At 48.3% G+C, this 19,449-nt stretch overlaps 1 protein-coding gene across 1 annotated transcript in view; it reads right to left on the reverse strand.

Moving 5' to 3' along the window:
- The window catches only part of LOC140418103 (sodium- and chloride-dependent neutral and basic amino acid transporter B(0+)-like), a 226,446-nt gene that overhangs the window by 48,713 nt on the left and 158,284 nt on the right, over nt 1–19,449 (reverse strand). Inside the window, exons 9-10 of the mRNA XM_072501522.1 lie at nt 18,462–18,587; nt 43–161 (exon numbers count right to left, since the gene is read on the reverse strand). Coding sequence (XP_072357623.1) covers nt 43–161; nt 18,462–18,587 — 245 coding nt within the window. The remainder of the gene's footprint in view (nt 1–42; nt 162–18,461; nt 18,588–19,449) is intronic.

The raw sequence follows: 19,449 nt of genomic DNA on the forward strand, positions 1-19,449 counted from the left end.
CGACTTGTCAAAATTATAGTAAATTATTAAAGCACAACATACCTGTGTCACATATACAAGGCCGAGGAAATAAAATAACAAGCAAGCAGCAGTTGTCATATAAAGACGCTTTGATCGGAGAACCTTGGGGAACTGGTCCAGCAGGGATGTTATAATTTTTTCTGATGATATAAAAATCAGTAATCAATGAATAGTTTGCACAGTCCCGGAGACACTCACCACAGGAGCGACCAAACCCCTGAAAATCAGAGGAGCAACAAGGACAGATTCCTCTATCCACGGGTCCACTCTCTGAGGAAACACAAAGGTTGGCTTGAATGTTCTGTTTGAGTGTTGGAAACCCTTTCCGACCCTGATCAGGCAAAAAAAACCTACCCACTCACCTTCCTCCGAGTTTCCAGGGCAGTCTTCCGATGGAGGAGCCTGCAGAACTCAGTCAGTGCAGGAAGCTTCGGAGCGAGCAGTGGAGAGAATCTGTACAGAAGCCTCTCCCCCTTATTATAGAATGATAGAAGGAGGCCATTCGGGCCTGGAAGTTTTGGGTAAGTAATGAGACGTCTTCCAGGAGGGCCTGGGCAGGATTGAGGGGACCTTGGCCAAGATATATGTGAATCCTGAGACCCAGCCAAAGTACGTCCATGCCCACCTGGTGGCCGATGCGCTGCTGGCGGAAGTCGAGGACGAACTCAACCAATTGGAAGGCCTTTATATTATCTACCCAAGTACACACCTCCTCCCTGTTCCCACACCTCCACCCTATCCCCAAACCTCAACCTAACCTTTTTTTGACACTATGGACAATATAGCATAGCCAATCCATCTAACCTGCACATCTTTGGACTGCGGGAGGAAACTGGAGCACCCGGAGGAAACACACGCAGACACGAGGAGAATGTGAATACTCCGCACAGACTGTGAGCCAAGCCGGGAATTGAACCTGGGACCCTAGCGCTGTAAAGCAACTGTGCTAACCACTGTGCTACCATGCTGCCCACAAATGAGCTGCCGTATTCTGGTAAGTAAAGAGTTTAAAAACCCCAAAGCTTCATTGAAAAGCTACAAGGAAAAGGTAAGTGGGTAAGGAGCAAGAGAGATAGGTGGGCAGGGTGGTGAGGTTGGTTCAGGTTGAGGGGGAGTCAGACGTTCAGGGAGTAGTGGGGTGGTGGGGCTACACAGATCAGGTCACCAGGGAGTAAAGAATTTGGGGTGGGGGGGAGGTTGGAAGGTCGAGGTGTAGCCGGGGTGTGTGGGGGGAGTCGTTCCGTGGGAGCTAGTCAGGTCAGTTGACAGGGAGCCAGGGGAATTGTGTGTGTGTGTGTATATATGTGTAGGGGGGGGGGGGGGGGGAGGGGGTCATTTGGGGGGGGGGGGGGGCATTGTAGTGGAGTCAGTTGGCAAGGGAATAAGGTCGGGGGTCAAGGAGGGAAGGTAGGGATGGGGGGGCAGGCAGATGTGGCTGGGAGAGGAAACAGTGTAAGCGCTTCCCAGTCAGTCTGTAGTTACCCAGGAGTTTGATTGGGTTTTTCCTTTGGCTAACATTTCCTGGGGTAGTAGTCATGGAGGAGCCCAGAAGGGAGAGTAAAACAATGGTTTATTTCCTAGAACAACATATTTACAAGTAATAGTCCCAGTCTGGACTACTCTGCAGCTCGGCTCCTAATCCTGCTTTCTCCCCAGAACCTTTGATCCCATTCATCCCAAGTGCTATATCTAGCCGTCTCTTGAATATATTCAATGTTTTAGCATCAACTACTTCCTGTGGTAATGAATTCCACAGGCTCAACACTCTTTGGATGAAGAAATGTCTCCTCATCTCTGTCCAAAATGGTTTAGCCTGAATCCTCAGGCTGTGATTCCCAGTTCTGGACACACGCACCATAGGGAACATCTTCCCTGCATCTGCCCTGTCTAGTTCTGTTAGAATTGTATAAGTCTCTATGAGATCCCCCCTCATTCTTCTGAATGCCAGCGAGAACAATCCCAACCTAGTCAATCTCTCCTCATATGTCAGTCCTACCATCCCTGGAATCAGTCTTGTAAACCTTCGCTGCACTCCCTCGAAAGCAAGAACATCCTTCCTCAGAGAGGGAGACCAAAACTGCACACAATATTCTAGGTGTGGCCTCACTAAGGCCCTGTATAATTGCAACAACACATCCCTGATCCTGTACTCGAAACCTCTTGCAATGAAGGCCAACATACCATTAGCCTTCTTTACCTCCTTCTGCATCTGCATGCTTACCTTCAGCTACTGGTGCATAATGATTCCCAGGTCCCGCTGCACACTCCCTCTGCCAATTTACAACTGTTCAGGTAGTCACCTGACTTCCTGTTTTTGCTTCCAAAGTAAATAACCTCACAGCAAATTATACTTCATCTACCAATGATTTGCCCACTCGCCCAACCTGTCCAGATCATGCTGTAGGATCTCTGCATCCTCGTCACAGTTCACCCTCCCACCAATTTGGTATCATCTGCAAACTTTGAGATATTACATTTTGTTCCCTCATCCAAATTATTAATACATATTGTGAATACCTGGGGTACCAGCACCGATCCCTGTGGCACCCCACTAGTTACTGCCTGCCAAATTGATTCCTACTCTTGGTTTCTTCTCTGCCAACCAGTTTTCTATCCACCTCAATACACTTCTCCCAACCCCAGTAGGTGTGGCTCGTGTCGATCTTGGAAAAGGAATGACCCTCAGCTAACATCTCATATAGGTTTTCTATCCGCAGCATTGGGTACCTGTCCAGATAAGAGACCTTGTTTACGGTCAACTTATCTTGCACAGGCGTACGGTTTTGTCAGGTTTTAGCAGCCAGGCTACCGGAGCTGCCCAATCAGCAAACCGCGTTGGTCAGATAATATAAAGGCCTTCCAATTGGTTGAGTTCATCCTCGACTTCCGCTAGCAGCGCATCGGGCACCAGGTGGGCATGGACGTACTTTAGCTGGGTCTCAGGATTCACATATATCTTGGCCAATGTCCCCTCAATCCTGCCCAGGCCCTCCTGGAAGACGTCTCAGAACTTACCCAAAATTCATAGTCTTCTGGAGCCCATCTGGAAGAGCCGTTGCCTGTCCTGCCGGAGGCATTGTAGCCAGTCACGGCCCGGCAGACTCGGTCCAGGGCTGCGCACTATTATCAACAGCAGCCTTTGGATGGCTGGGACTTCCCGCATATAGGTCAATAGCCTTGCCTCAGCATCCCACAAACCCAACTGTGAACTCGAGCCCTGAGTGTGCTGCCAAGGTGTACCTCCCAACTACTGAGTTTGTGGCCCGGTGTCCAATTCCATCTTTAACCGGTGGCCATTCACCTGGACGGTAATCCTTATGGGAGCAACTCGTGGCACAGCAATACAATGCAATTGTATACACTCCTTATCACAGGTTGTTATAATCCCATTTCTGCTGTGTCGGGCTATTACTTATTCCGCACATAAGGCGATCCCATCGCATCTCAGGTAGTGATGGCCCACAGTTGCAAAACTCCGCCAATTGGTGCAACCATGGCAAAATATCGGTAATGGACTCCCCTGGGGTAATCTTGGCCATATTAAATTGATAGCTCTCCACGATAACAGTCGGCTTGGTGTCATAATGATTTGCCATGAGCGCCACTAACTCTTCGAGCGTCTTGGAGCCTGGGGCCATGGGATATATCAAGCTCTTTATGGCACTGAAAGTGGGGGCCCCACAGGCGGTCATAAGAATCATCATCCCCAGCGATAGTGTTCACCTTAAAAAAAATAGGGGATATGCTCTGCATGCTGAGTCCAGTCCTCTACACCCAATCAAATGCATCGAGTCTGCTAAAGAGTCGCATTTTCAAAATGGTGCAAACCTTATTCCTTTGTGAAGAGGCGAATGTCCATCAAGTGGTTAGCAGCATCGGCTATTTTATATTCATCGCCTATTTAGTAGTCATGGGGGAATCCGGAAAGGAGTCAAAAATGGTTTATTCCCAAAAGGAAAGGGTCGTCCCAGTCGGGACTACTCTGCAGCTTGACTCCGACCTGGGCCGGCTTTTATGGTACTGAGTTAACCTATTGCGCTGACGGGCCTGCACCCCTCAACAGATGAGCTCATAATCAGTGAGGCTCATGGGAAGAATAATCGGGTCGTCCCTGTGGGAGTTATAACATTGGTTAACTATCCACGTGAATATGTCGGAACTGTCCGATGTTTTGAATCCGACTCAGAGTCCACAAGGTAATGGAAGCAGGAGTGCAGGAGAACTGTTCGTCAGAAACCCAAGCTTCCTGGGAAATTCCGATGGAGTGATTGCTTTAGGCTTGTGGAAGGTCCTATCGCTTATCTTGGGGGATAGGGCCGGTCTCCGACCATTTGGGAACTGGTAGATCTGGGGCTGGATTCTCCGCCGGCGGGATGCTCCGTTTTGACAGCATTCCAGGGGTTTCCCGACTGTGTGGGGCTGCCCCACAGTGGGAAACCGCATTGACCAGCCGGCGTATTGCAGCATCCCGCCGGCGGGGTGAAACAGAAATGTGGCTTGGCGGGGCCAGCTCCAGTCTATTGTGTTTTGAGGCAAACGATGGGGCAGTGTGAAATCACATCAGTGATTTATTTAACTAAGAAGAGCTATATACAGAACACAACAACGACTACACAGGTCAGATCCCCTCAACTTCCAAGCTAACTCTACCCATACCTCAACAGCCAGATCCACACCTAAACACCTGACAGGCTAACGTTGACGTGCTCTGTCCCCATAGGCTTTGTGAGGGGCCCGTGGCCCGTGAAGCGTCGCCCCTTAAAGGTGCCACACTGCCACATTATTCTCCCCCTTAAGTTCCCTGAAATACAAAAACAGAAAAACTCTTATTTACACTTACTTACAATCAAAGAGAGTTACAAAATGGGTGCTTAAAGCAAAGTTCATAAAGGTAAGTCTATCAGGTGACTTCCTAATTCTTGACGAACATCTCAATTTGGCCACTGGCTTTACCAGATTGGGGGCATCCACGTCTACAGCAAGGGAATGCAAATCTGTAGAGTCTGAAATAAGGGCAGTACTGACTATCTCTTCAACCCTTTCTGTGACCCCTGTCGATTTCCCTTGAGAGGATCTCAGTTCTAACACCACCAACTCAGCAAGTAGTAAACTGTAGCTGGGACGACAGTTTCTCTCCTTCTCAAATGAATGTTCAACATGATTTTTAGCCTCACGGCCCTCTAGATCTGTGACATAGGACACTGGCCCAGACCTGCCAACAACTCTCCCAGGTAACCATTCTGGTCCTCCACCAAAATTCTGCTAAATCTTCTGTTTGAAAAGACCTGTCCTTCTTGGCTGGTCTTCCTGTCAGGCTTACTTGACTCCACTTTTCCCGAAGAAGTTAGAAAAATAAGGTCAAGCGGTGTCCTTAGGCACCTACTGTTACTGATATTGTTGGGGGAGATGGCTCACCTGGGAAAGGCAGCAGTAGCCAAGTTCACGGCACATTGGCTGGCTCTGCTGTGCAGGAGGGCAGGAAAAAGACTGGTAGAGCTATATGATAGGGGATTTGATGGTAAGGGGAATAGACAGGCATTACTGCGGACGTAAGCAATACTCCAGGAAGGTATGTTGCCTCCCGGTGCAAGGGTCTTAGATGTCTCAGAGTGGCTGCAGGACATTCTAAAGGGGGAAGGTGAACAGCCACATGTCGTGGTGCATATAGGCACCAACAATATTAGTAAAAAACAGGATGAGGTCCTACATGCTGAATTTAGGGAGTTAGATGATAAACTAAAAAGTAGGACTTCAAAAGTAGTAATCTCGGGATTCCTACCAGTGCCACATGCTAGTCAGAGTAGGAATGGTAGGATAGACAGGATGAATGAGCGTCTTGAGAGATGGTGCGGGAGGGAAAGATTCAGATTTTTGGGATATTGGAATCGGTTCTGGGAGAGAAGGAACCATTACAAATCGGACAGTCTACACCTGGGCAGGACTGGAACCAATGTCCGAGGGAGGTTGTTTGCTAGTGCTGTTTTGGAGGGTTTAAACTAATGTGGCAGGGGGATGAGAACCAATACAGGAAGTCAGAGGGTAGTAAAAAGGGGACAGAAACAAAAGCTAGTAAGGAGAAAAGTGGAAAGCAGAGAAACAGATTGAACTGCCCAGTATGGCAGGGGGGAGGGAACCAGAGCAGAAGGTCAGCGGGAGAAATAACTGAGGGAGAGCTATAGACTAAGGCCAGTAAGGTTAAGAGGAAGAACAGGCAGGGAATGGTTGGTCAATGCACCGGGGCTGGTGGGCTGAAGTGCATTAGTTTCAATGTGAGGAGTATTTCAGGTAAGAGAGATGAACTTAGAGCTTGGATTAGTATGTGGAATTATGATGTTGCTATTACAGAAACTTGGTTGAAAGAGGGACAGGATTGTCAACTAAACATTCCAGGATTCAGATGCTTCAAGCAGGACAGAGGGGGATGCAAAAGGGAGAGTTGCATTATTAGTTAAGGAGAATATCACAGCTGTGCTGAGAGATAATACCTTGGAGGGTTCAGACTGCAAGGCAATATGGGTAAAGCTCAGGAATAGGAAGGGTGCTGTCACAATGCTGGGGGTTTACTGCAGACCTCCTAACACCCAGTGGGAGATAGAGGAGCAGCTATGCAGACAGATCTTGGAAAGATGCATAAACAATTGGATTGTTGTGGTGGGTGATTTTAACTTTCCCTATATTGAGTGGGACAATATGACTCAGAGGCATGGATTGAGAAGAATTTATAAGGAGCATCCAGGAGGGTTTCTTGAAACAATATGTCAATAATGCAACTCAGGAAGGGACCATATTAGACCTGGTGCTGGGAATGAGCTCAGCCAGGTGATCGAAGTTTCAGTCGGAGATCATTTCGGGAACGGTGATCATAATTCTGTAAGTTTTACGCTGCATATGGATAACAACAAGTTAAGGTCCTCAGATGAAGTTGTTAGACTGGGGGAAGGCTAATTACAACAGCATTAGGCAGGATCTCAAAAGTGTTGACTGGGCATGGCTGTTTGAGGGAAAATCAACATCCGGCATGAGGGAGACTTTCAAATGTCAGTTGATTAGAAATCAGGATCAGCATTTACCTGTGACGACGAAAGATAAGGGTGGTAAGTTTAGGGAATCCTCAGGCAGCATGGTGGCACAGTGGCTAGCACTGCAGTCTCACGGCATCGGGGTCCCAGGTTCGATCCCGGCTCCGGGTCACTGTCCGTGTGGAGTTTGCACATTCTCCCCGTGTTTCCGTGGGTTTCGCCCCCACAACACAAAAGTGAGCAAGGTAGGTGGATTGGAGTCTTGGGCGGAGAAATGGCAGATGGAGTTTAATCCAGACAAGTGTGAGGTAATGCAATTTGGAAGGTCCAATGTATGTCGGAATTACACAATAAATGGTAGAACTCTTGCGAGTATTGAGCTGGGTGTGCATGTCCACCGATCACTGGAAGTGGCAACGCATGTGGATAAGGTCGTCAAGAAGTCATATGGCTTGCTGGCCTTCATCGGTTGGGATATTGAATATAAAAATTGACAAGTCATGTTGCAGCTGTACAGGGCCGTAGTTAGGCCTCATTTGGAATATTGTGTACAATTCTGATCGCCACACTGCCATGGGCAGCACGGTAGCATTGTGGGCAGCACGGTAGCATTGTGGATAGCACAATTGCTTCACAGCTCCAGGGTCCCAGGTTCGATTCCGGCTTGGGTCACTGTCTGTGCGGAGTCTGCACATCCTCCCCGTGTGTGCGTGGGTTTCCTCCGCGTGCTCCGGTTTCCTCCCACAGTCCAAAGATGTGCGGGTTAGGTGGATTGGCCATGATAAATTGCCCTTAGTGTCCAAAATTGCCCTTAGTGTTAGGTGGGGTTACTGAGTTATGGGGATAGGGTGGAGGTGTGGACCTTGGTAGGGTGTTCTTTCCAAGAGCCGGTGCAGACTCGATGGGCCGAATGGCCTCCTGCTGCACTGTAAATTCTATGATTCTATGATAAGAATGTGGAGGCTTTGGAGAGGGGACAGAAGCGGTTTACTAGGATGTTGCTTGGCATGGAAGTCATTAGCTATGAGGAGGGGTTAGATAAACTCGGTCTGTTCTCACTGGAACAACGGAGGTTGAGAGGCCACCTGATAGAGGTCTACCAGATTCTGAGTGGCATGACAGAGTGGATAGTCAGATGCTCTTTCCTACCGTAGGAGAGTCATGTACTAGGTGACATAGGTTTAAAGTGTGTGGCGTAAAGTTTAGAACAGATGTGCGAGGCAATCTTTTTACACAGAGGGTGGTAAATATATGGAACGCGTTGCCTGAGGAGGTGGTGCGAGAGGTACGATCGTGGCATTTAAGGGGTATCTAGAAAAATGTATGAATAGGGTGGGAATGCAAGGGTACGGACTCCGTAAGTGCATACGGTTTTAGTTTAGGCAGGTACCATGGTCAATGCAGGCTTGGAGGGCCGAAGGACCGGTTCTTGTGCTGTATTGTTCTTTGTTTTTTGTTCTTTGTACTCGTTAACAACTCAACCGGCATGAGCCCAGTGGTGATATCTGGGGTTGTATTGTATGAGAGGAAGAAGTCTGCCGAATGAAGCGGTAGTGGCCGATTAACTTGTTTTTTCAATGAAGCTTTGAAAGTTTGGACAGCTCTTTTGGTCAGCCCGTTTGATGGGGGACAGTAGAAAGCTGTCCTTACATGCTGGATCCGATTGGGTGTAATGTAGAATTGAGACTGTTTGGCTGTGAAGGCAGCACCATTGACTGAGACAACCAGCTCAGGTAGGTTGCGAATTGCAAACACTTGGCACAGCTTGTCCACAATGGCGCTGCAGTGGTCGAATGCATAAGCTGAACATCCAGATACTTGAAGTGGGCGTCCGGTACAATCAAAAACATCATACCCAAAAAGGGACTTGCAAAGTCGATGTGGAGCCTTGTCCATGGACACCCCGGCCACTCTCAAGGTTGCAAACCTGCTGCAGACGGAAGGTTATGTTGAGTCCGCTCGCATTGATTAACCATACTTCTGACCTCCTTGTCGATCCCTTGCCACCAAATGTAGCTCCTGGCCAGCACCTTGTTCTTGGACTGACCAGGATGACCGTGCTGTAATTCTTGGAGAAGAGGCAGCTGCCCTGGGGGTGGCAATATTACTCTGTAGTCCCACAGGAGAATTTCATCCTCACAAATGATTTTTTCCCCCTATGTTGCATCTAGGGCCCAATCTGTTCCATCTTCTCAAAATGCCAGTCCCTGAGAACCACCCTTTTAACTCTTGACAATACATGGGACTGGATTCTCCGCAGCCCCGCGCCAAAATCGCGTTCGGTGCAGGGACGGAGAATCCAATTTCATGCCGAATTCGGGCCCTACTCCAGTCCGCCAATTCTCCGGGACCCGAGAATCGGCTTGATCGCGGAGTACTCTGCATGGCTGGGTGTCCATTGACAGAGGCCAACCCAGCGATCCTCCGCTCTCGGCCGACCAAGTTCCTGACAGCGTGGAACTAACCTGGTATTGCCAGACAGGATGCCGCCCTGGTGGGGGGCGGGGGGATTGGACACTAAGGGGGGGGGGGGGGAGCGAGGGGGGGGCTTATAGACAGCCGGGGTTAAGATCCACGTGGTCAGATCCTCGGGCGCGTGGTCGATCGGGTGGTCTAATTTTTCAGTCTGCCTCCGCGGACCGAGTCAAACAGCTCGGATCGGCTACTGGAGGCCGTCGCTGTGCGCATGCGCGGTCTCAAAACCGGTACTGCGGGGGCCCGTATCCGCAACTACTCCGGGTCCCTACTAGCCCCCTGCAGGGCATTGAATTAGCTGTACTCTTTTGCAGGAATCTCCAGAGTGAAACTCCAACATTTTTTTGTCGGCGTTGGGACATAGTCCTATTTTGGAAAAATCCAGCCCATGGTCTTTTTGCTCTATGTCTTAATGTGGCCAGATGAAATAGGTAGACTGTCAGCAAAAGTTAGAAGCAGAACAATCACATATGGAGTCGGTGATTCGGATATTGTTTATGGCAGTGGAAGCTCAAAACACGCACATTTGATATCTGGGCTCCCAGTCTGTGCTGAAACATTTACGAACGTGAGGCCAAAAGCAGTGACCATCTTTGCACACGGGTCGATGCTATTGGCGGGATGGATTTATCTTCATGAAAAATGCCAAGTAATGATTTATGGTTCAAGACAATGGAGAAGTGATGGCCATAAACATACTGATGACATTTTGTAATGGCATAAGTGACCACCGGACTTTCTTTGTCAATCTGGGAATATTTCCTATCCGCATCCGACAATGTTCTGGATGTGAAGGTGACAAGCCTTTCCACTCCATCTTCCATTTTGTGTGGGAATAGCACACCAATGCCATAAGGTGATGCATTACACGTGACAAGGTCGATAATGGCAGGGCCTGTTTGACCTGATCAAACAATTTCTTCTTGGAATATTCCCACTTCTAACATTGGCGGGTTTTTTGCAGTTGATGTAGGGGTGCCAAAATGGTCGACAGGTTGGCCTGTAAAAGCGGCCGTAATAATTGACCATCACTAGAAAGGACTTCAATTCCAACGTACTCCTTGGTCTTGGACCCATTTTATTGCTTTTATCTTATCGTCAAGTGGTGCAATCCCGTCACATCAACTCTGAAACCTAAATACGTGAACTCATCAGCCTGAAACGTAAACTTCTCGCTTTAACCGAATACCAGCTTCTTTAAGCCCCTTCAGGACATCTTGATCGTGCGCTCGAATATGGCACAGGCCGAAGGGCAACCTCGCATATTGGAACAAACCTTTGTGGATATTTATGGTAACAAACTTTCTTGACTCAGCTTCCAGATCCAGCTGCTGGAATGCATGGCTTAAATCTAATTTAGTGCACTTGAGGCTTCCTGTCAACTGAGAACATAAATCTTATATCTTAGGGATAGGATATTTATCTACTTTAGCAGCCCTGTTCACCATCATCTTGTAATCACTACAGATTTGGACTGTGCAGTCCGGCTTCAACACGGGTACGATGGGTGCTGCCCATTCTGAAAACTGTACTGGAATAATTACCCCCAGGTCTCCCAGGCTCTTCAACTCCACCTCCATATTTTGATGTAGAGCAGAAGGCACCAGTCTGGTGTGGTGACACTTTGATGTTGCTTTTGGGTCTACATAAATCTTTGCTTTCACTCCTTTGATGCATCCTAACTCTCTCTGGAAGACCTCTGTAAAATCTCCATTGGTGATGCTGAATAGTTTTAGCCGCCTTAACTTTATGTTTTTCAGCCAATCCCATCTTATGAGGCTTGGCCTTTGTCTCATTACTACAATTAGTCGCAGCTAGGCTGACTGCGGTTGGCACGATACTGGCATGGATGCCGCCCCCCATATATGTGCAGTGCCTCCCCAGTATAGGTGGCTAAGGTGACCGATGTACCTCTGAGATTCACAGGCTGCAGCCCTCCCTGCAGAGACTTAAGTATTTGCTCACCCACTAACATGGCAGCCGCCATTGTATTGACCTCCATTTTAAGCAGACGGCCATTGATGACATGGACAATCTGAATTGGGTGGTGGGGGGGGAGGTTATTTTACTTAATCTCACCATGTTCAGAGTGTACACCAATTGTTCACTGGAATTTCAGAAATCTGGGGGGGGGGGGGGGGGAACTTGGAGTCGACTTTCTAATTCTGCATCTAGCTTGTCTTTCTTATTACATTGGAAACAGATGAATTCCTTACACTTGCATCTGTCTTGGAAATGCCCTTCCCCACAATTGTAATAAGCTTCAGACTCTTGTGTCTGCCGTCACTTTTCTTCTTTTCTGGCTCTACTGCTCACTTCGGGAATGTCAAGTGGCCACCAATTCCCACCATAACTATTCCACCTCGTTCTGCACACTTGTAATCAAAAGCACTTTGTTCAGCGCTTTCAGTCGCTTGGCCAACTCAACCACTTTGTCCGAGGATATCTTGGTTTCTACCGGCAACATCTTCTGAATATTCAAGTTGTTGATCCCACAGGCCAGCCTGTCACTCAGCATATCACTGAGAGAAGTACCAAATTCACATTGTTCTGGCATTTGTGGAAGTCTGGCTACACTAGCGGATACCGTTTCTCCAGGACCCTGGGATAGGAGCTATCTTCCACTAGGAGGATTATTCAAGAATAGAGAGACCAATCTGGTGCTTCTCCAAAAAAACTGAACAAACATCAGAAGCATTTTTCTGCAGTTGAAAAAGAAACGATTGGCTAATTACTAACTCAAACACTTGGAGATATACGTCGGAAATGGATACAGATATATGGATCACAAACCTTTAAACCCCTGATTCTATGCTGTACTTTTCTTTGTTCTTTAAGGTTTTGGGTTAGATGGGCAGCATAGTCGGTGCAGGCTTGGAGGGCCTGTTCTCTGCTGTTCCTTTCTTTTTTCTTTGTGGAGTAATGCAAAACTCAGAGCTATGCTCCGAAAGCTAGTGATTCCAAACAGACCTGTTGGACTTTAACCTGGTGTTGTAAGATTTCTTACTGTGCCCGCCCCAGTCCAACGCCGGCATCTCCACATTAAGGTTATTCCGTTAAAATTTGTATCTCCAACCATATTATCTAAAAATCACCCACATTGTAGGGAAGTCACATTTGATTGCGAATGCTTCATCCAGAATTTAAAGTGGCCCAGTTAGAACTGATGGATAATCCAGACCAAGGTTGAGAGAGTAAATGCAAGTGATTGTGTTTTCATGCCTTGTAATGAGGGAATAATGAATCTCTTTTTTTAGGGAGAGGGAAGTGGCATAAGACGATGCTCATTTATATTTGGAAATATGGACCCATAACCTCCTTACTCACCAGTGTCACATTTAGGGGGCATTTTGGAAGATTTTGATTGACAAGGGAGTGAATGGATGTGTGGGATGAGATGCAGGAAAGCAGAGATCAGCCATGATCTTATTGAATGGTGGAGCATGCTCGAAGGGCCTGGTGTAGTCCTGCTCCATTTCTTATGATGTTGTGTTCTTCCCGATTACGGTGTCAAACTGGATTCTCCGCCCCTGCAGGCCAGCCTGTCACTCAGCATGTCACTGAGAGAAGTACCAAATTCTTTGAACACAGTAAATTGCGCAAACTGGAGCAGAAAGTTGCAAGGAAATGTCAATAGATTAATTAAGTTAAGAAGCCACAGATGGATTCAAATGGAATGGCACAGTGACATAGTGGTGAGCACTGCTGCCTCACAGCGCCGGGTTCCCAGGTTCAATTCCGGCCTTGGGTGACTGTCTGTGTGGAGCTTGTACTTTCTCACCCTGTCTGCGTGGGTTTCCTCTGGATACTCCGGTTTCCACCCACAGTTCAAAGATGCGCAGGTTAGGTGGATTGGCTGTACTAAATTGCATTATTATCTCATTACGAGGCATGAAAACACAATCACTTCCATTTACTCTCTCAACCTTGGTCTGGATTATCCATCAGTTCTAACTGGGCCTCTTTAAATTCTGGACGAAGCATTCACAATCAAATTGCCCTTTAGTGTCCAGGGACGTGCAAGTTAGATGGGGTTGCGGGGATCGGGTGAGGGAGTGGACCGAGGTAGGGTGCTCTTTGAGAGGGTCAATGCAGACTCGATGGGCTGCATGGTCTCCTTCAGCACTGTCGGGATTATGGGAAATCCACTTTAGATTTAAAATAGAGAAAGCAGAGCATTTTCTAAATTATGAGAAATCAGAAACTGCGGAGCAGCAGCAGCAGAAATCAGTTCAAGTTAATGGACAGGAGCAAAATACAATGAAAAATGCTAATGGATTATTAGTCTTCATTTAGGTGTGGTTGGAATTTAAGGGAAAGTTGAAGTTTTGCTCCAGTTGGATAAAGACCAGGGGCTTTGTTTCACTGCAGTCCGACGCCGTACTCGCGGCCGGCGCAGGGGCGGAGAATCCAGTTTGACACCGTAATCGGGACGGACACCGGTCCGGCTATTCTCCGGGCACTGAAATCGGCGTTACCGGGGAGTACGCTGCACCTCTGGGGGCCGATTGCCAGAGGCCCGCTCAGTAATCCTCCGCTCCCAACCGGCCGAGTTACCAACGGCGTGGAAGTAACCACCTATTGCCTTTCGCGATGCCCGCATGGCGGCTGCTGCCCTGGTCTGGGGCGGGCGGATCGGAGACCAGGGGAGGCCTTATAGGCGGCCGTTAATTAAATGTGCGGGGATTGAAGCTCGAGCCCGTGGCCGATCGGGGGGTCTCTTTCTTCGGTATGGCTCCACCGTCGAGCATGACGTGGCCGCTGGAGGTTGCCGGCGTGCGCATGCATGGGCGGCCTCTGACCGGGACCTGCGGGGGCCGGTATCTGCAGCAAAAGCTGCAAGATTTACTCCGGGTCCCTGCTAGCCCCTTGCAGGCTAAGAATTCGTTTAACTTTGTTCAAGGAATTTCGGGAGTAAAACCTCACCGTTTTTCCGCCAGCATGGGGACATAGTCTCATTGGGAGAATCCAGCCCTAGGTTATTCCAGCTCCAGAGTCATGGACACTGCTCATCAGGAAGGATGTTTAGGTCTGGATCAGAAAATACTGGACAATCTCAGCAGGTCTGTGGAGAGGAAAGGGAGCAAATTATTTGAGTCTGAATAATTCTTTGTCAAGGCTAGAGAGAACTGGAAATGGGGTCAGATTTATACTGTAGTGTGGGTGGGGCGGGGGGGGGGGGGGCGGGCGGGGGCTGGAGCAGTTGGATGGACAGGGGGCCAGTGATAGGTGGAGCTTGTCAAAGATGACGAGGACAGAGACAAAAGGGATGTAAATGGGGGTGATTAAAGCTAAGAAGATGCAGATAAACACACAGAAAGAGATTAGAATGTGTGATTGGCAGAACAAAGGTGAGCAGTGTGTCAAAGGGCAGCAAGGAACAGATGGCCCAAGTAGAGGTGGGGTGGGGAGGAACACAATGGCGAGTTAAAACAGATCAATGGAAGAAATGAAAATAAAAATAAATTGATAGAAATAAAAATGGAGTGAAGGTGGTGGAGAGAGTTCACAGTCCGGAAGGCTGTTATGTCCCTAATTGGCTGTTCCTCCAGTTTGCACTGGGCTTAGTTGTCAATCTCCACCTGTCGCTGGCCCCTTATCCAGCCCCACCATTCCACACCCCCCCCCCCCCCCCCAACTACAGTATAAATCTGACCCCATTTCCAGTTCTCTCGAGCTTTGACAAAGAGTCATTCAGTCATTGATACGTTAGCCCCCTTTTCTCTCCACAGATGCGGTCAGACCTGCTGAGATTGTCCAGTATTTTCTCTTTTTGTTTCAGATTCCAGCATCAGCAGTGATTTGCTTTTACGTTGATGTGGAGATGCCGGCGTTGGACTGGGGTGAGCACAGTAAGTAGTCTCACAACACCAGGTTAAGGTCCAACAGGTTTGTTTCAAAACACTAGCTTTCGGAGCACTGCTCCTTCCTCACCAGACTTTAACCTGGTGTTGTAAGTCTTCTTACTATGCTTTTATATTGATCTTGAAGTTGGTGCAGCGCTCACCACAATGATACTAGGGCAAAAACGATTCAGACACGAGGAAATGTTATGTAAACTATGGCCAGGGTTTTCTGGACTCTCCCCCACAGTGAATCTTCCAATCCTGCGGAAGTCTATGAAGAATCGACCGCTGTGGATTGGCTATGCTAAATCAGAGTCCCTGTGGCCTCACCTGAATACAATCTACCCAGATGAAGGGGCGGGTCTATCTCCCCTTTTACTAGGACTGCTGGGATATAAATACCCCGGCCCTGGTATTGGCTGGGTACGGGAGCCTTTCAGGGTGTAGGAGGAGTGTAAAATAACCTGAATAAAGCCAATTCTTTCTACAGACATTGCTTCTGAATGGTCCCTTGCCTGAGACTATACATTTTGCAGGGACTTTCCAGGGGACAATGTACCGACTGATAGTAGATGCTCACTCCAAATGGATGGATGTACACCGGACGATGACACCTACATCATGTGCCACCACTGAACGGCTCCAACAGACTTTTAGCTTTCATGGACTCCCGGAGGTCCTTGTGTTGGACATTGGCAGTAGATCGGAGTGTGCAGATTTTTTAAAGCAAAATAGTGTCAGCATGTCCACATCGCGCCTTATCACCAGTCCAGAAATGGGTTGACAGAACATGCCGTGCAGCCATTCAAACTTGGGATCAGCAAAGAGACCATGGGCTCGCCAGAAACCCGACTCGCCTATTTTCTGTTCTACTACAGGACCACGCTGCACGCTACCACCGGGATGACGCCCACGGAGCTTTTGATGGATCATTTCTTGCACATGCAGTTGAGCTTAGTTTCCCCGAACATAGGGGATCGGACCGTGACCAGCAGGAACGGACCGAGGTGAAGCGAGCCAGGCCCATGAGAGAATTAGCTACATCCAGAATTTAACTGACGGGGATTATGGATTCCGGGAAGGGTCATAAAACACAACCGGCCGGTCTCATATATGGTGCAGGTGCAAGGGAAGGACTTGATTAGGCACGTGGACCATCCCCGGAGCCGAGTGGAACAGGTATCTGAAAACCGACCATGGATCGTGAGCCCGGTCATGCCCCTCCCTCCAGAGCAGTTGCAAATGCACCCAGCTAGGCAGCTGGACCCTGTAGTGATGTGCATCACTGTATGTACACAAGGGGTCAATGTAAATACACTACAACTAAGTAACACCAGAGATGTCATGACATGCAGACATACAATCAATGGGCCATTAGAACAGGACACAATCAATGGGTAATCAGGACACCCAGAGGTGGCATTACCACAAGGGGGCACTTCACAACTCATATAAAAGGACAGGGCACACAGGCTCTGCCTCTTTCCACAGACAGACATCTAGAGAGTTAGACAGGGTTAATCAGCAGCATCACACCCCAGCACGTGGCTTAGAGCAAGCTGGTACAGTTAGACTGAGTTACTAGAGAGGTAGATTAGCAGAGTGTCAAACTCATTTAAGAACTGTGTTAATAGTTCAACAAACACGTTGAACTCATTTCATAGTTTGGAGCTTCCTTTAGTAGAGACTACAACAAGGAAGCAGCTTGTGTTATCCGAAGCAGCATATCACAACAGACCCAGTGACTCAGAAATGTGGGATATCGACCAGTCCGACCACGGGGTGGACATGGAGTTTTTGCCAATGGACATTGACGCAGATCCAGGACTGACCCCCAAACGTAAGGCAGCGAAACCTCCCAGATTTCAACCAGGAAGCGCTTCTCCCCTGTCCATTGCACCCTTCCGGGCCGGAAGCAGTGGGTGCTGGATAATCAGCCTTTGGCAAAGAGGGAAAAAGGTTTCCACTCTTCCATCGACATGGATGATGTATCGGACTTTGAGGGGCGGGGTGTTATAACCCTACACGGGGCCCAGGGACATGCAAAATCAGAGTACCTATGACCTTCCCTGAATACGATCTACCCAGATGAGGGGGTGGGGCTAACCCCATTTCCTAGAACTCTGGGATATACATTCCCCAGGCCAGGTGTGGGCCAGATCCAGAAGAATTTTTGGGAATAGGAGGAGTGTATAGTAACCTGAATAAAACCAAACTTTTCTGCAGACATCACTTCCGAGTGGTTGATTGCCTCATGCTTTACAATTTGCTGGTGACCCTACACTGTAAATTATCCTGAGGCCTGTGATCTAAAATGGACTTCACTCATTGAGCCTCCTTTCCTGGCAATGCCACATCCAGGCCTGCCAGCTCAATGATTATCATCGAATTTACAGTGCAGAAGGAGGCCATTCGGCCCATCGAGTCTGCACCGGCTCTTGGGAAGAGCACCCGACCCAAGGTCAACACCTCCACCCTCTCCCCATAACCCAGTAACCCCACCCAACACTAAGGGCAATTTTGGACACGAAGGGCAATTTATCATAGCCAATCCACCTAACCTGCCCATCTTTGGACTGTGGGAGGAAACCGGAGCACCCGGAGGAAACCCACGCACACACGGGGAGGATGTGCAGACTCCACACAGATAGCGACCCAAGCCGGAATCGAACCTAGGACCCTGGAGCTGTGAAGCAATTGTGGTATCCACAATGCTACCGTGCTGCCCAGTTGAACATGATGATCCAGTTGAATGTGTTGATACGGCCTCTGTGTTCCTGCTCACAATAATGGGGCTTTCTGCTGGTGTTTCCAGCATCTGTGACCAGCTACTAATTGGCTTTGACAACATGGCTAGTTTGGTGACTTTGCTGGAGGTGTTTAGGCCTCATTTCCATTTTGTCTGCTGTTTAATTGTGAACATTGCTGATGTTTGATTGGATTAATACAGATCTGAAATTGAGCTACAGAGTAGTGAATCTGAACATAAGAATGTGTTGAGGTAGTGAGCAGATATACAAACACATTAAAAATTCATCCATCTTATAACCTTCTATAAAACTGGAAAAAGATAGGTTCAATTAAATAATGATGCTCTTACCAAAATCTGCAAACAGACTGTCTAGTCCCAGAGTGAGCAGCATGAGGAAAAATAAGGTGGACCATAAAGGTGCCCATGGCAACTGGGTAAGAGCCTCTGGGTAGGCAATGAAAACCAAATTGAAACCTAAATAATGAATAGAATTGAAAAGATATCAATCACCATGTTTAAGAGAGAACAACGATCAACTCAACAATGTCCTGGAGTCCCACCCTTAAAAGAGTTTGTACCGGTGCGACATTTTCCATTGGCCACACCACTCATTCTGAGCGACAGTGGCAATCCAGTGCCAGGTGGGCGCGATTTAATGGAAAAGATTCTAAGTGTGGTAGCGAGCTGGAATTGCCGCGGATTTCCCACATTCGACCTGGCATGGCCGTCACTGGTATAAAACTTTAATTGGTCCACTTAATGAGGCACCACAGGCTTTACGCCACAAATGATGATCCCACTGACTGATTCGCAGGGACTGCGCCCGCCATCTCCCTGCTAACAAGGGGAGCAGCACTTAAACTGATCCTGCAGAGTGAACCCCACACAGCTCGCAGCCATGTCACTGAGGAGACCAGCCCCACAATTCAAGGATGGGGCTGGTTTAGCACAGCAGGCTAAACAGCTGGCTTGTAATGCAGAACAAGGCCAGCAGTGCAGGTTCAATTCCCGTACCGGCCTCCCCGAACAGGCACCGGAATGTCGTGACTAGGGGCTTTTCACAGTAACTTCATTGAAGCCTACTTGTGACAATAAGCTATTATTATTATTATCATCTGGCCAGATTATTAGCTGCGATCAAGACCAGACGGGATGTCTTATTCCCCCGAGGGGCACGGAATGGCAGACATATGGCAACCAGTGTCGCCTGCGATGAAAAATACTTTTCACTGTACCTCGGTACACGTGACAATAAACAAATCAAATCCAATCCAAGAGGCAGTGACCATCAGCTCGGGGAGCATCACCAGAAGGACCAGCACCCTGTGCCGTAAGA

The sequence above is a fragment of the Scyliorhinus torazame genome, chromosome 5 (genome assembly GCF_047496885.1).
Source record: "Scyliorhinus torazame isolate Kashiwa2021f chromosome 5, sScyTor2.1, whole genome shotgun sequence".
Taxonomy (NCBI): domain Eukaryota; kingdom Metazoa; phylum Chordata; class Chondrichthyes; order Carcharhiniformes; family Scyliorhinidae; genus Scyliorhinus; species Scyliorhinus torazame.